This window comes from Urocitellus parryii, chromosome 5, assembly GCF_045843805.1.
Source record: "Urocitellus parryii isolate mUroPar1 chromosome 5, mUroPar1.hap1, whole genome shotgun sequence".
Lineage (NCBI taxonomy): Eukaryota > Metazoa > Chordata > Mammalia > Rodentia > Sciuridae > Urocitellus > Urocitellus parryii.
In genome coordinates this window covers 197,088,001-197,104,867 of record NC_135535.1, presented here as the reverse complement: position 1 = coordinate 197,104,867, position 16,867 = coordinate 197,088,001, and the positions used below count along the sequence as shown (strand labels likewise).

Below are 16,867 nucleotides of genomic sequence, written 5' to 3'. Positions count from 1 at the left end.
CTATTTATAACAAATCCAAGGACAACATCATAATAAACAGAGAAAAACATCATTTCTTCTAAAAACAGGAAAGAGACAAGGATGTCCACTCTCACCATTCCTATTCAATATAGTTTTTAAAACTCTAGTCAGACCAATCAGGCAAGAGAAGGAAATTAAAGGGATACAAATAGGATGATAAGAAATCAAGTTACCTCTGTTTGCTGATGATATGATCCTATATTTAGAAGACCCAAAAAACTCCACTACAAGACCTCTAGAACTGATAAATAAATTCAGTAAACTACCAGGATATCATATCAAAATACAAAAATTAGTACCTTTCTCATATTTCAATAATGAATTTGCTGAAGAAGAAATTAGGAAAACTATCCCATTAACTAACCCCCCAACTCTTCCCAGAAAAAAACCCTTCAGAATTAATCTAACAAAGGAGGTGAAAGACCTCTACAATGAAAGCTATTTAATGCTAAAAGAAATTGAAGAATTAGAAGATGAAACAACTCGCACCTTCTTGGATAGGCAGAATTAATATTGGCAAAATGAGGATACTACTCTAAAAGTGATATACAGATTCAATACAATCTCCACAAAAACACTAATGACATTCTTCACAGAACTAGAAAAAAAGCAGCTATAAAATTCATTTGGAAGAATAAAAGAACCAGAATACCCAAAGCAATTCTGATCAAGAAGAGCAATGCGGGTGGCATCACAGTACCAGACCTCAAATGACACTTCAGAGCAATAGTAACAAAAACAATATGGTATTAGCACCAAAAGAGACATAAAGATCAATAGAATAGAAGACACAGAGACAAACCCACATAAATGCAGTAATCTGATATTTGACAAAGGTGCCAAAATCTATATTGAAGAAAATATAGCTTTTTTGAAAATGGTGTTGCAAAAACTGGATGTCTACATGTAGAAGGATGAAACTTGATCCCTATTTATACTGTGAACACAAGTTAACTCAAACTGGATGGAAGACATAGGAACTAGACCAGAAACTCCACAACTTCTAAAAGACAATATGGGCTCAACACTCCAAGATATTAGCACAGTAACAACTTCTTAACCAGACTCCTAAAGCACATAAAATAAAACTAAAAAACAATAAGTGAGATGGTATCAAATAAAAAAACTTTTGCATAGCATGGAAACAATTAAGAGCATGAAGAGAGAGCCCAATACCTCTGTTATAAATAATGAACCATATAGTACAGTACAGCTTTGAATATGAAGGAATTAGATGTTGACACTAGAATAATACACAAAATGTGCTTATAAAATAAAAATTATATGCTATAGTAAAGTATTAGATACTTTTAAGTTGGCTGATCACATATAATAGAAAAACACATTCTGGCTGGGTACAGTGGCATATGCCTGCAATCCCTTTCAACCAAAAATGCCATGCATCATATTACTTGGCTGTGGCTCTTAGAACTACTTTCCAAAGTAGTTGCACCAATTTGCAGTCCCACCAACAATGTATGATTTTGCCTCTCTCTACATCCTCGCCAGCACCTATTGTTGCTTATATTCTTGATAACTGCCTTCTGACTTGAGTGAGATGAAATCTTAAGAGTAGCTTTGATTTGCATTTATCTAATTACTAGAAATGTTGAACTTTTAAAAAAATATATTGGTTAATCAGTTGTACTGTTCAGTTCTTTAGCCCATTTATTGATTAGGTTATTTGGTTTTTTGATGTTAAGTTTTTTGAGTTCTTTATATGTCCTGGAAATTAGTGCTCTGTCTGATGTGTGTGTGGTAAATATTTTTTCCACTCCGTAGGCTCTCTCTTCACATTATTGTTTCTTTTACTGAGAAGAAGTTGTTTTCTTAGTGCCTGTTGGAATGTTACATAATTTTTTTTTAGCCACCGTTGCCAGAATTCCTATCTTCATTCCAGTGCCGGTGAAGACAAAGATAAAACCAAACTACAGCTTCTTCGATAGGTATCACAACAAACTGTATAAACTGATGCATCAATGAATAATAACTCAACAAGTAATGCTCATTCAAGGATTCGATTTATTTTGGGAGGAAATGGACATATTGACAGATTCCTACGCTTTGAACTGCTTGCAGATCTTGCCTGGACTATGTATCACTTGTATGCATTGTGAACTATCTGTTAATGCAGCGAATTAGGGTAGTGCTGGCATATCTTTGCTGATGTGTTACCAGTGATGCAATTTTTCCTAAGGAGCCGTCAATTGTCTTGGTGTCCTGGCATTTCTGTATCCTCCTCCCTTCTACTAGTGATGGTCTAATTTTGGGGGCCAACAGAGATGAGGCAAAGAACCTCACCCCCCCACTGGTGCATAGGCCTATCCACAAGTATGGCTATATGCTGGACCAGTAGTCAGTGACGGGTATGATCCAATTGCAGTGGTATCAACCTAAGACAGGAGGCTGACGCCTAGAGGTCAGTTCATCCGATGACGGGTAAGAACCATAAGTTGAATTGGACAAACCTAACAGGCACAGTTCCTAGCCACATTGCTTGTTGCTTAATTAAACAGAAGGGGGGAGATGCTAAGAGCCACAGGCAAGTAATATGATGCCTGGCATTTTTGGTTGAAAGGTGACACCAGCAAGCCATTGAGATGATATGATTATGTTAAGATCTGCATTCATATGGATATTGGACTCCTGCTGTCCACCTCAGCCTGCTACTGGACTCCTGGAGAGTTCCCATTGGTTGGGGAAGTGTGGTAGGAGGTAATTCCGGAGGAAGGACTTCCTGTTGGGGGTCCGGAAGAACGGCCGCATGGGTCGGTCGGCAATCTGGCCGGGAGGGTACAGGGCATTGGCAGCAGTTTCAAAAATAAAGTTTGTTCCTCTTTGAGTGGCTCGTGATTTGTGCCCAGCCAGACTTTGGCAAAGTAGTATGAAGATTCCTTAGAAAACTTGGAATGGAACCACCATTTGACCAAGCTGTCCCACTCCTCCTTCTATACCAAAAGACTTAAAATCGGCATACTATAGTGAGGCAGCCACATGGGTGTTTATAGCAGCTCATCTCCTGGTAGCTCAACTACGGACCCAACCTAGATGTCCTTCAATAGATGAATGGATAAAGAAACTGTGGTGTGTGTATATATACACAGTGGAATATTACTCAGTATTAAAAGAGAATAAAATTATGGCACTTGCAGGTAAAGGGGTAGGGTTGGAGAATATCATGCTAAAAGAAGTAAGCCAATCCCAGGAAAACAAAGGCCAAAAGTTTTCTCTGATAAGTGGATGCAGATCCACATGGGGAGGAGCATGGGAAGAATGGAGCAATGGTGGATTGGGCAAAGGGGAGGAAGAGAGGAGGGGAAATAGGAAAGATGGTGAAATGAGATGGACATCATTACCCAAGGGACATGTATGATTGCAGGAATGGTGTGACTCTGCATTATGTACAACCAGAGAAATGAAAAGTTGTGCTCCATTTATGTACAATGAATTGAAATGCATTCCGATGTCATGTATAAATAATTAGAACAAATTTTTTTAAAATCCTCATTCAGAGCAAATATAACATACACATTAGAACCAATATTGCTTTTCTGTTGCATCTACTATTGAAAAGTCGGGGAGGGGGAAAAGCAGAAAAAATGAGCAATAAAAAAATTACAAATACTTTTTACCTTTTTCTCTAAGGGGAAAATATTAGCTAAAATTTGAATAGGTCTAGCTAGGCTGAATTATTATTTTTTAGGCCATATGCAAATGAGTAAAACAGGTGACACAAAAATAATTTTTTATTAGTCATGTTAATATATCAAAGTGTTAACTATGAACCAAGCATACTAGCACTACCTAGGTAATGAGGATACAAATATAACACCTAAAAAATACAAAAACACATAAATTTTTTTTCAAAAAGTCCTCAGCCTGCTTAGAAAGACAAAATAAATGAAAAGCTGGTAAGAGCACTGATGGCTAACATGAAAGAGGTACAAATTTCCTGAAATAAGGATGATGCTATGACAAGTTTTCAGGCAGAAATTTCTTCTCAGCTGAGATTTAAAAAATGAGTAATCAACTTCAAAGGCACAACACTGGACAGAGAGAAGCAAAGTGGAGTTAAAGGAGTAAAAGAGCTAGGTTTACACAAAAAAGTGGTCAGATAGGTGGTGCAAAGCTCTATGGTGTTGTGAATGTCCTAAAAGCAAAATAAAGATCAATTAAAAGAAAGAAAGGGTTATCTGCTTGGAAACTGTTACAACAGTTCAAGCTAAAGTAACAATAGACTTAAGTATATATACAGCAGCGCAAAGTCGTTGCTTTAAAATTGGTGAGAATTGAGTACCGATCTTATGTGCAATTAAAAAAGATGTAAAAGCATACTGATTTGGAGCACTATTAGAATCAAACAGTCCAAGAATAGAATTCTGCTTCCAGCATTTGCTGATTTAACATTTCAAATTAAATATAAGCCTATATCATTATTTCATTTATCTGTGAAATGGGTACAATAACTGTCTACTTTATAAGATGCCTAGTATTACATAAAACCATTAGGCAAATATCTTACCATTATATCTGACATAAATAAATTATTAATAAATATTAGTGATTTTTAAATACAAGCTTGGCACACAAGAAAAATGTTAGTGTCTTAATTGTGATCTACAAAAAAATAAATAACAATAAATAAAGAGTGGTAGAAAATGAAAAAAATGGTAGGATATAAAACTAGAAAAGTTACTTGAGGAGCTGTTAATTTATTTTAAAGATAACTGCAGGTAACTGGAGATATAAGTGATGGTAATAAAATTATTTGAATGGTTTTAGGAAAAAAAATTATGCCTTTTCCGATAAAGGAAGTATAAAGAAGGATTACAAATGTAGGGATTATATATAGTAAAAGCATTTATGCAATAATTTAATAAATGTTTAATGAGAACCCAAACCATGACAAATAATCTGTAATTTCCATAAGCAACAAAAGAGGAGGGATAATGGAGACCTCAACTAATATAGACAGCAAGCTACAAGCAGAGAATGGATGTCATGGACAATGTACAGCCAGAATTGTGTTGATATGGAGCATTGAAGTCAGGAATACAGGATCACAGGTATTGTTGAAATTCAGCCTGAAAGGGTAGAAGTGTTTTTAAATAAATATGTAACTGAATGCCATTTTTACTTGGAGCAGTAGTAAACCTTTAGAGAAATATGAAACAGGAAGTTGAAAATGTTAAAAAGTGCCTAATAAAATAGTCTGTAATGTCCATTAAGTATACAATTAATTGTTATATATTTCCATTATAACCTAAAAATATAGACTATTAATATAAAATCAACAGATTGGCCAGTACAGAAAAAGCAAGATAAAAGATATAGATATATGATACTAAAATAAAAGTAAATATTTGCACCCATGTCTGATAGTATATAAAAATGGACTTTTAAAAGAACAGGCCTTTCTTCTTTAATAATATCTTATGGGGGATTTTTAAATCTTATGAAAGATTTACAGAAAATATTTATGCTAATGCTTGCCTACACCTGCTCTAGGCATTTCTAATATATTATTAACTTCTCTACCATCACTAATTAGTCTTGTGCATTATTTGAGAAAGGCAAAAGTATGTGGCCAAATGGATAATTAGCTTCATTTTGTTTTTTAAATAATAAAAAAATCAAATGTATGCTTAGAGTTTCTTAGGTTAACCTCCAATCTTCTATAGTGTACTAAATAAATGCCTTATGTTTTAGAATATGAACAGGATGCCAAACCTATAAATTTATCTTTTAATTTTTACCCAAGTCCTGTCATTTCAAGCCAGTAGAAATTATTCAACCATTTTAGGTTAGTATATACTGATTTATACAGTTAAGCTAAATTATAGTATCTTAAATCACTTTTTAAAGAATCAAATAGTGCCAAATTCTTGTAACACAAAATGTCAAGAATACACATAAGATAACTAAGTATTGCATAAATTAAAATTAAAAACAAATGCTGGTTTCAATCTGGCCAAAATTAGGCAAATATTCTACTTATAGACCTAAAAATATTGTTTTCGAAATTCCATTAAAGGCATATTAGTGAAATTGTTAGTGAAAAGAAACAATGCAACAAGACACACTTCATGTGAACACTTGTAAATCAAAGAATTTATGTTAGGAAAACATCCTATCACAAATGACCAAAATCCTAAAAATTGTGAATACATGGAATATTATGGAAAATGGTCTGGACTATCAGATCTAATCACCTAAAAATCATGTCAAAATATCAATACTTGAAGTAAAAGTTTATCAGAATTGAAGGGGGAAACAGACTTTGTGCAAATAAATATTAGGAAAAAACACCTTATTGAAGGGAATAGTTGGGGTGGGGCAGGACAGGGGGGCCAGGGAACACGGGAACACTTAAAAGTTCAATGATTTGTCTCTAGCAGGTTTATGGACATAGGACCACAGGCAGTTCTTTCAAAAGTATTCAGCAGAAAAAAAAATCTTTTAATATCCCAGTAAAGTCACTCTTAAATACTTGACAATGTCAGTACCAAAGTTTTCATAGTCTAATTCTCCTCATTTTTGAAATCCCTTTTATGAAAACAAAAAGAGTAAATAGAGTTTAAAAAGATGAACACTAAAAATTAAAAAAAAAAAAACATCTTAGGGTATAGAGTATCTGAAGTTCAAGGGATACTCTGTAGTAGCTCCCCTACAATAGAGGAGTCATAATTAAGCTTCTCCAAAGACTCTCACCATAATTGTTCTTATCAACAGGATATAAGCAAAAAGTTCTGCAGAGAGTTCAATGTGATCTGAAGCTTCCTATTTCCTATAAGGGCTCAGTTGCTCTTTCTTGTAAAAACTAAGCTTTCCCACAAGCTTGATACAATAAGAAAAAATTACTATTTCTGCATTTCATGGTAAAAACTTCTGAAAACCTCTGTAAAGTCTAAGAAAACAAAACAAAAAGTACTTCTTCAATGTAAACTCCCATAAAAATTGAAAACTCTCTCCCACTGGATATAAAGTTCAAAGAATTTTCATCCTTAGGGTCCAGAGATTTTTATGAATTAGCCCCTTTGGACCACTGTAGCTAAAATAAAAGTGCTTCTTGCTAATTCCTTGGTGTCCAGGCTCATCTGTCCTACATCAACTCCATCCAAGGAAAACAAAGGGCTCCAAAAGTTCTTCAGAGCAATAGTAACAAAAACAGCATGGTAATTCACACAAAAATACACTTCTAGACCAATGGTACAGAATAGAGGACACAAAGACAAACTCGCATAAACAGATATCTCATATTAGACAAAGGTGCCAAAACATATATTGGAGAAAAGATAGCCTCTTCAACAAGTGGTGCTGGGAAATCTGGAAATCCATAAGCAGCAAAATGAAATTAATACCCTATCTCTCATCAACTCAACTCAAAGTAGATCAAAGACCTAGGAATTATTCCAGAGAACCAGCAACTAACAGAATAAAGAGTAGGCCCAAATCTTCATCATGTTAGATTAGGGCTCAACTTCCTTAATAAGACTCCTATAAAGTAATAAATAAAATCAAGAATCAATAAATGGGATGGATTCAAATGAAAAAGCTTCTTCTCAGCAAAAGAAATAATCAGAGAAGTGAATAGAGAGCCTACAGAATGGGTGCAAATTTTTACCACACGCACATCAGAAAGAGCACTAATCTCTAGAACATATAAAGAAATAAAAATAAAATAACACCAAAAAAACAAATAACCCAATCAATAAATGGGCCAGGGAAATGAATAGAGGGAGGGATTACACTAAAAAAAAAATCTAATCAGAGAAAAAACCAAATCATGTTAAATACCAAAAGTAAACAAAAATGACTAGGAAAACAAATCATGTCTCAATAATAACCCTGAATGTTAATTGCCTAAACTCACAAATCAAAGACACAGACTAGCAGATTGGATTAAAAAAAAAAAAGACCTAACAATATGCTGCCTCCAAGAGACTAATAACATAGAAAAAGAAATTCACAGACTGAAGGTGAAGGGTAGGGAAAATTATACCACTCACATGGACTGCAGAAGCAAGCAGGGGTTTCCATCCTCATATCAAATAAAGTAGACTTCAAACTAAAGTCAATCAAAAAGGATAAAAAAGGACACTAAATACTGCTCAAGGGAATCGTACACCAACAAGAATTAACAATTACGAATATATATGCCCCAAACAACAGAGCAGTTATGTTCATCAAACAAAGTCTTCTCAAGTTCAAGTGTCAAATAGACCACAACACAATAATTTTGGGTGACTTTAACACACCTCTTTCATTACTACATAGATCTTCCAAACAAAAGCTGAACAAAGAAACTCTAGAACTCAATAATATAATCAATAACTTAGTCTTAACTGACATATAAAGGATATTCCAACCTTCAATGAGAGAATATACTTTCTTCTCAGCAGCACATGGATCCTTCTCTAAAATACACCATAAACTATGCCACAAAGCAACTCTTAACAAATATAAAAAAGTAGAGATACTACCCTGCATTCTATCAGATCATAATAAAATGAAATTAGAAATCAATGATAAAATAAGAAATAAAATCCAGTCCAACACCTGGAGACCAAATAATGTGCTACTTAATGAATAATGGGTCACAGAAGACATCAAGGAGGAGATTAAAAAGTTTTTAGAGGTAAAGGTGAACACAGATACAACATATCAAAATCTCTGAGACACTATGAAAGCAGTTCTAAGAGGAAAGGTCATCACATGGAGTTCATCCCTTAAAAGAAGAAAAAGTCAACAAATAAATGACTTAACCCTACATCTCAAAGCCCTAGAAAAAGAACAAATCAACACCAAAAGTAGCAATAAACAAGAAATAATTGAAGTCAGAGCCGAAATCAATGAAATTGAAACAAAAGAAACAATTGAAAAAATTGACAGAACAAAAACTTGATTCTTTGAAAAAATAAATAAAATTGACAGACACTTAGCCAAGCTAACAAAGGAGAGAGAAAACTCAAATCATTAACATATGTGATGAAAAAGGAAATATCACAACAGACACTACAGAAATATAGAAGATAATAAGAAATTATTTTAAAAACCTGTACTCCAATAAAATATAAGATATCGAAGGCATTTCTAGAGTCATAGAATTTGCCTAAATTGAATCAGAATGATATATATAATTTAAACTCATCAATTTCAAGTGACAAGATAGCAGATGCCATCAAAAATCTACCAATCAAGAAAAGCCTAGGACCAGATGGATACACAGTCGAGTTCTACAAGACCTTTAAAGAAGAACTAATACCAATGTTAGCCAATTTATTTCACGAAATAGCAAAAGAGGCAGCCCTTACAAACTCATTCTATGAGGCCAATATCACTCTGATTCCAAAACCAGGCAAAGACACATCAAAGAAAAAAACTTCAGACCAATATCTCTAATGAACATAGATGCAAAAATTCTCAATAAAATTCAACAAATCGAATACAAAAACATATCAAAAAGATCATGCACCATGATCAAGTGGGATTCACCCCAGGGATGCAAGGTTGGTTCAACATATGGAAATTAATAAATGTAATTCACCACATCAGTAGACTTAAAGATAAGAATCATATGATCATCTCAATAGATGCAGAAAAAGCATTTGACAAAATACAGCTCCCCTTTATGTTCAAGACACTAGAAAAACTAGGGATAAGAGAAACATATCTCAACACCATAAAGGCTATCTATATTAAGCCCCAGAGCAACATCAGTCTAAATGGAGAAAAACTGAAGGCATTCCCTCTAAAAACTGGAACAAGTCAGGGATGCCCTCTTTCACCACTTCTATTTAACAGACTTCTTGAAACATTGGCCATAGCAATTAGACAGACGAAAGAAATTAAAGGGACACACATAGGAAAAGAAGAACTCAAATTGGCACTATTTGCTGATGATATGATTCTATACCTGGAAGACCCTAAAATTTCCACCAGAAAACTTCTAGAACTAGTAAATGAATTCAGCAAAGTAGCAGGATATAAAATCAATGCCCATAAATCAAAGGCATTTCTATATATCAGTGACAAATCATCTGGAAGAGAAATGAAGAAAACTAACCCATTCTCAATAGCCTCAAAAACAATAAAATACTTGGGAATCAACTTAACAAAAGTTGAAAGATGTATATAATGAAAATTACAGAAACCTAAAGAAAGAAATCAAAGAAGATCTTATAAAGTGGAAAGATCTACCTTGCTCTTGGATAGGCAGAATTAAAATTATCAAAATGACCATACTTCCAAAAGCACTATACAGATTTAATGCAATTCAGATCAAAATTCTAATGACATTCCTCATAGAAATAGAAAAAAGCAATCATGAAATTCATCTGGAAAAATAAGAGACCCAGAATAGCTAAAGCAATCCCTAGCAGGAAGAGTGAATCAGGTGGCATCTCTATACCAGAACTTAAACTGTACTACAGAGCAATAGTAACAAAAGTAGCATGGTACTGGCAACAAAACAGACTGGTAGACCAATGGTACAGAATACAGGACATGGAGACTAACCCTCTAAACTACAATTATCTTATATTAGACAAAGGTGCCAAGAATATGCATTGGAGAAAAGACAGCCTCTTCAACAAATGGTGCTGGGAAAACTGGAAATCCATATGCAACAAAATTAAATTAAACCCCTATCTCTCATCATACACAAAACTCAACTCAAAATGGATCAAGGGTTTAGGAATACAACCAGAGACCCTGTGCCTAATAGGAAAAAAAAGTAGGCCCTAATCTCCATCATGTTGGATTAGGCCCCAACTTCCTTATTAAGACTCCTGTGCACAAGTATTAAAATCAAGAATCAATAAATGGGGTGGACTCAAACAAAAAGGTTTTTTCTCAGCAAAAGAAACAATCTGTGAGGTGAATAGAGAGCCTACATCTTGGGAGCAAATCTTTACCCCTCACATATCAGATAGAGCAGTAATCACTAGGGTATATAAAGAACTCAAAAAGCTAAACACCAAAAAATTAAATAACCCAATCAATAAATGGGCCAAAGACCTTATGAGACACTTCTCAGAAGAGGATGTACAATCGATCAACAAATACATGAAAAAATGTTCATCATCACTAGCAATTACAGAAATGCAAATCAAAACCACTCTTAAGATTTCATCATCACTCTAGTCAGAATGGCAGCTATTATGCATACAAACAACAATAAGTGTTGGTAAGGATGTGGAGCAAAAGGTACACTCATATACTGCTGGTAGGACTGCAAATTGATGTAGCCAATAAGGAAAGCAGTATGGAGATTACTTGGAAAATTGGGAATGGAACCACCATTTGACCCATGTATCCCTCTCCTCAGTCTATACTCAAAGGACTTAAAAACAGTATATTACAGGGATACAGCCACATCAATGTTTATAGAAGCACAATTCACAATAGATAAACTGTGGAGCCAACCTAGATACCCTTCAATAGATGAATGGATTAAAAAATGTGGCATATATACTAATGGAATATTCCTCAGCAATAAAAGATAATAAAATCATGGCATTTTCAGGTAAATGGATGGAGTTAGAGAAGCTAATGCTAAGTGAAGTTAGCCAATCCCCCCAAAAAATAAATGCTGAATGTTTTCTTTGATACAAGGATGCTGACCCTAGTGGGATAGAAAGAGGGAACATGGGAAGAATAGACAAACTCTAGATAGGGCAGAGGAGTGAGAAGGAAAGGAAAGGGACATGGGGTTAGAAATGATAGTGGAATGTGATGGACATCATTATCCAAAGTAAAAGTATGAAGACACAAATTGGTGTGAATATATTATATTTACAACCAGAGATATGAAAAATTGTGCTCTCTCTCTATATATAGTAAGAATTGTAATGCATTCCGCTGTCATATATAAATTAAAAAAATAAATATATTAGGTAAAGTAGAGCACAAAACCCTAATGGACATAGGCATTAAAACAACTTGGAAAGTATATATGAAATCATTTTTATAAAAGTAAAACATACACAACTATTTATTAAATATATGAGAGTCTATAGATATAAATTATAATGTGAATTAAGACATCTCAAATTATATTTTTATTAAAATGGTGAAAATAATATATTACTATATATAAACCATCTATCTGAAATATACTTATCTTCTAGTAAAAATTCTTAGCTACAGAAATTTCAGTAGCAGAAAAGAGGATATATCCAAATCCTTGGACTTTTAAGTTGATACACATAAATAACAAAATACTATGACTGCAGTAGATCATGACTAAATCTCATGGATTCCACTGTGCCCACAAAGACTGTACCTTGTGTATCCACTGGACACAGTACTAAGCTATGGCTTTTGTCTAAGAGCTTCTGGACCTTCCCTGTACCCATTAATGTAGCAACTACATTGAGGTGATAGCAAGGCCTAAGAATCAGACATGTTACTTATTTGTGCACTTGTGTTCTTATGTAAAACGGGGATAAATAACACTAGCCATACAATTTCTTGTAAAGCTAATATGATGTAGCTAATATAAAGTCATTAGTACAGTGCCTAGAACATAGAAAATGCTAATGTCAGCCAATGCAATATCAGTGCTTCAGAAAGGCCAGAGTATTCCACAAAACAAAACTCCCCTCCACCAAATCTGAGCAATTTTATTAACTCAAAAGCTAAGTCAGTCATCACCCACTAGGGTGTCTCAACCCAGAGTGCAAGCAACAGTCACTTGGGAAACTTTGAAAAAGAACCAAGGCCCAAGATTCACCCTATAACCCCAATCCAGACACTGATTTAATAGTTCTAGGAAGTGGTCCAGACATCCATATTTTTAAAGCTAGTGTTATAAACTTATCTAGACCAGGCTGTAGTCCCTCCTGAAGATTGCTTTTCACTGCCAACAACTGAGGTCTTTTCTCTAGACACTATATGAAATCTCCACTTAGAGTAGTTCAAAATTTTTTTTTTAAATGGCAAGGTCCAATCTAGAGAGAAAGGCTTAAAATAAAATTTCACTTTAAAACAAAATTTAAAAGAAAGGCCATAAAGAAAGCAAAAGAAGCAAATAGGAAGCAGAAGGAGAGAATGGAAGAAATTAGGGTTTACTGAAAAAAAAATGTGACAATTTTAGCTAATATTTACACTGTTATTTTCATGTGCTAAAATTCCCAAGATCTGTATTCCATATGGTCTCATTTGAGCTTTATGACAATCTAGTGAATTATCATCATATCCCTTTTACATGTGAGGGGAATGAAGCACTGAGAGGTTAATTATCCAAGGTCATACACTGAAACAGTGACAGACTTGAATTTCAGTCCAGGATTGATTCCAAACCCTTCCCCTTAAATGTTATGCTATGCTATACCATCACCCTGCCCAAAAATAAGTCTTACCTGATATGAGGCATATACCTATAACCTTTAATTGATTTTTATTTCAAAAGTCAAGACAATAATATACTATTAAAACAAACACATCAGCAATGATAGTTTTTGAATACTGAGATTATAGGTAATTTTATTTATCTACATTTGATAAATTTCCTATAATGAATACGAATTCATATTTTGAAGTAAAAATTATCTTTAAAGCAAGCTTATCACAGAATTTTTATAGTTCCCAAAGTCCGTGACAAATCTATATTACCCTCCAGAAATACTGAAACTGAGTATCAAAGAATTATTCTTTAGTGATACATACAATCACCACAAGGGGCAACTCTTTCTCAATTTTCTTTTCATTTGTAAAAATACATGAAAAATATGTACCTGTGCACTGTCCTCCATTGGTTGGATCTCCATAATAACCCGGCATGCAGTCTTGACACTGTTTTCCTGTGGTGAGATTTTTACAGTGTTCACACACATTGTTATTGATGCAAGTGCTGTGTCCATTACACTGGCAAGCTAAAGAAAAATAGTAAAAGTATTACAAATATCTACATAACGAGAGCTAGCTTAATAGCTAAAAAGACAGGAATTTATTTTAAAAATCTGAATCCCAGCAAACTCCAAATGGTCATTTTCCAAGTTTTTTTAAAATGCATACACCTGTGCCTCACAAACATTAACAAGACAATATAAACAATGGATTCTATGCAGAAATTTTACCTTATCTTCTATATAATGCAGATATAATATGCAACATAAAAATGATAACTAAGGAGGTAATGTTTTTAACATTTTCCTTAAAAGTCCTTATGAATGCTTTCTAGTAAGTTACAAAAACACAAACTAAATAATATAGCTTTATAAAGGATGTTAAATGCATCCTAATTACATTTACAGTTGAAAAGAATAAAACAAACAGAAAATTATACAGTAATAGATTCTTCAAGAAAATGAATTAGTACTAAAATGAACAAAAAAAAACACTTTTAAATTAATTTGCACAAATGGTATCTTTTTGAGGCTAGAAAAGTTTTAAAGCTTGTGTTTACTAAAATTCTACTTGAATTCAAATTAAACAGCATAGAATTTATAAGCTCTTTTTGTTATCTTCATAAATGAGACTTAGTCTGTTTGAACATTGATATAACAACAGAATCCAAAAATTTCAGATTGAATAAAAGTTGATACATAAAAATATATATTCTTAACACATATTTGGGGCACTATATTAACTTAGTTTGGAAACTATCTGCCCAATCAACATCATTGTCACCCTCATAAACATTTTCCCTTGTTATAATATAAAATGCATTATGAAATAATTAAGAGAAAATTTAGTATCAAAGGAAAATGTTACATAACAATGATACAAAAATATTACTTTTAGAATAGTCAGTTTTATTTTTGAATGTAGAAATATGCCTTTGAAAAAGTCAATGATGGTTACCTTATTCTAGTAAGGTGTTTCTACATCAACAGTTTTCAAAAAGAAATTTATATAATTTTTATAAGAACAATGATATTATTAAAAGCTTTTGTTTTTAGTGTTATGCTTAAAAGATTAAGTTACTGCTTCATAAAAAATTTATTACTAATAAAAAAATTTATTACTAATTAATTTACTCAGTAGAAAACAAAATTTATTGAGTGCTCACTACATGTACTTAAAGATCCAAAATAAGGAATGGAGTATGGTAAGTACTTTATGAAATTTCTGTCCACATGAATAAATCATCAGGAAAAAAAAAAAACTCCTTTAACTATGAATAAGGGGGATGAATTTAACTCCCAACATCTAACATTTTCCTCATAGATTATCACTAATAATAATAAAATTTGCCAACAACAATAGGAATTTGGGTAGGGTGACAGACAAACAAAACTAGAGAAGAGTAACACATGCTACCTCTTACACTAGTAAGAGGTAGGGTTGCATATGCCTGTAATACCAGTAGCTGTGGAGGCTGAGGCAGTAGGATTTCAGGTTTGAAGCGAGCCTCAGCAACTCAACAAGGCCCTAAGCAACTAAGAAAGACCCTGACTCTAATAAAATATTAAAAAGTGCTGAGGATGTGGTTCAGTGGTTATGCACTTCTAGGTTCAACCCCCTGTACCTAAATAAATAACCCGATACAATACTATTCAACCTTCCCTTCTAGAATGTTGGATCAATACCTAATAGTTCTTGCAGAATACATTTTTACTTTACAGGTTCTAATACCAACCTGTGGAACGCAAATAAAACTGAAGAGAAGTCATCAATTCTGTTTTGTTTAAATTTTAAAACCATCCCAGATGGCTTCTCATTTACGGATACACAAACAGAAAAATATCAAAATAAAACATAATGACAAATTCAGCATATAATATGCAAATAAAGTACACAGTTTCGGAAAATGTTTACCCTCTAAAACAGATGTGCAACTTTAAAAAATATCTTCTTGACATTCTCAATAAATTTTAAAAAATGTATACACATAAATTCAAGGCAAAGATTTACACAACAGCATTTTTAACATAGGCTACCTTAAAAGAAATGAGAATTATCAGGTGCTAAAAATGAAGCAGGAATTTAAAGCAAGAATAGTAAAGTTTAAACAAGCAACAGGAAGCATGGGCTTTAAATCCAGCAAGGCCAGGAGATGTCACTGCTGGCATCCTCAAGGAATGGAGCTAAACCGAACATGTTCATAAAGTGAAGCCATGAACTGCAGCCCCTATGTGTGAAAAAAAGTACTAAAACACATCATGAACCAAAGAACCTGAAGTCTACTGAAGTATGTGCATGAAAGCAAAAAGACACTTGTTAAAAACTTAAAGCCCATGGGACACATTATGTGTTGGGTGGAAATCCATAGTAAAGGAGCTCTAAAATCAAACCTCAATATAAAATCTTCTTTGCAAGAAGAAATTTCTCATAGGCCTTAGGAAAAAGGTAGAAATGGCCTTTTAAGACAATTCCACAGCTCAGGACACATAAATATTCCACAGGACATGGACTAAAACCTTTTTTTGTAAAGAAATAGATAGTAAATATTTTAGGTTTTGCAAGCCATATAGCCTCTGTCATAAATACTCATCTCTGCCACTCTCTGTAGTACAAAAACAAAAAAATAAACAAAATTAGGCAGAGGACCAGATTTGACCTCCCAACCTTGGTTTGCCAATATCTATCAAGGAAAACAACCACTTACTGAGTTAAATCTCACAATGAAAAACTAAAACAGACCATAAAGAAGAATCAGGAGTAAAAAGGAATGAATAATAAAACTGAAAAATGCCAGATAAAAATTTTAAACATGTTTAAAGAAATAAAGTAAGGCATGAATATAATGTCATCAAATAAAGAATATGAAAAAATACACAGAAATTATTAAACAAGAAAATTATAAAGTTGAAAAGTACAATAACTAAAATTTTTTAAAAATACACTAGACATACTTAACCACATATCTAAACAGGCAGAAGAAAGAATTAGCAAACTT

General features: G+C 33.4%; 1 protein-coding gene across 1 annotated transcript in view; it reads right to left on the bottom strand.

Annotated features, from left to right (window-relative positions):
* Positions 1-16,867, bottom strand: part of Atrnl1 (attractin like 1) — a 694,860-nt gene that overhangs the window by 498,613 nt on the left and 179,380 nt on the right. Inside the window, exon 19 of the mRNA XM_026389193.2 lies at positions 13,761-13,898. Within this exon, the coding sequence (XP_026244978.2) occupies positions 13,761-13,898 (138 nt within the window). The remainder of the gene's footprint in view (positions 1-13,760; positions 13,899-16,867) is intronic.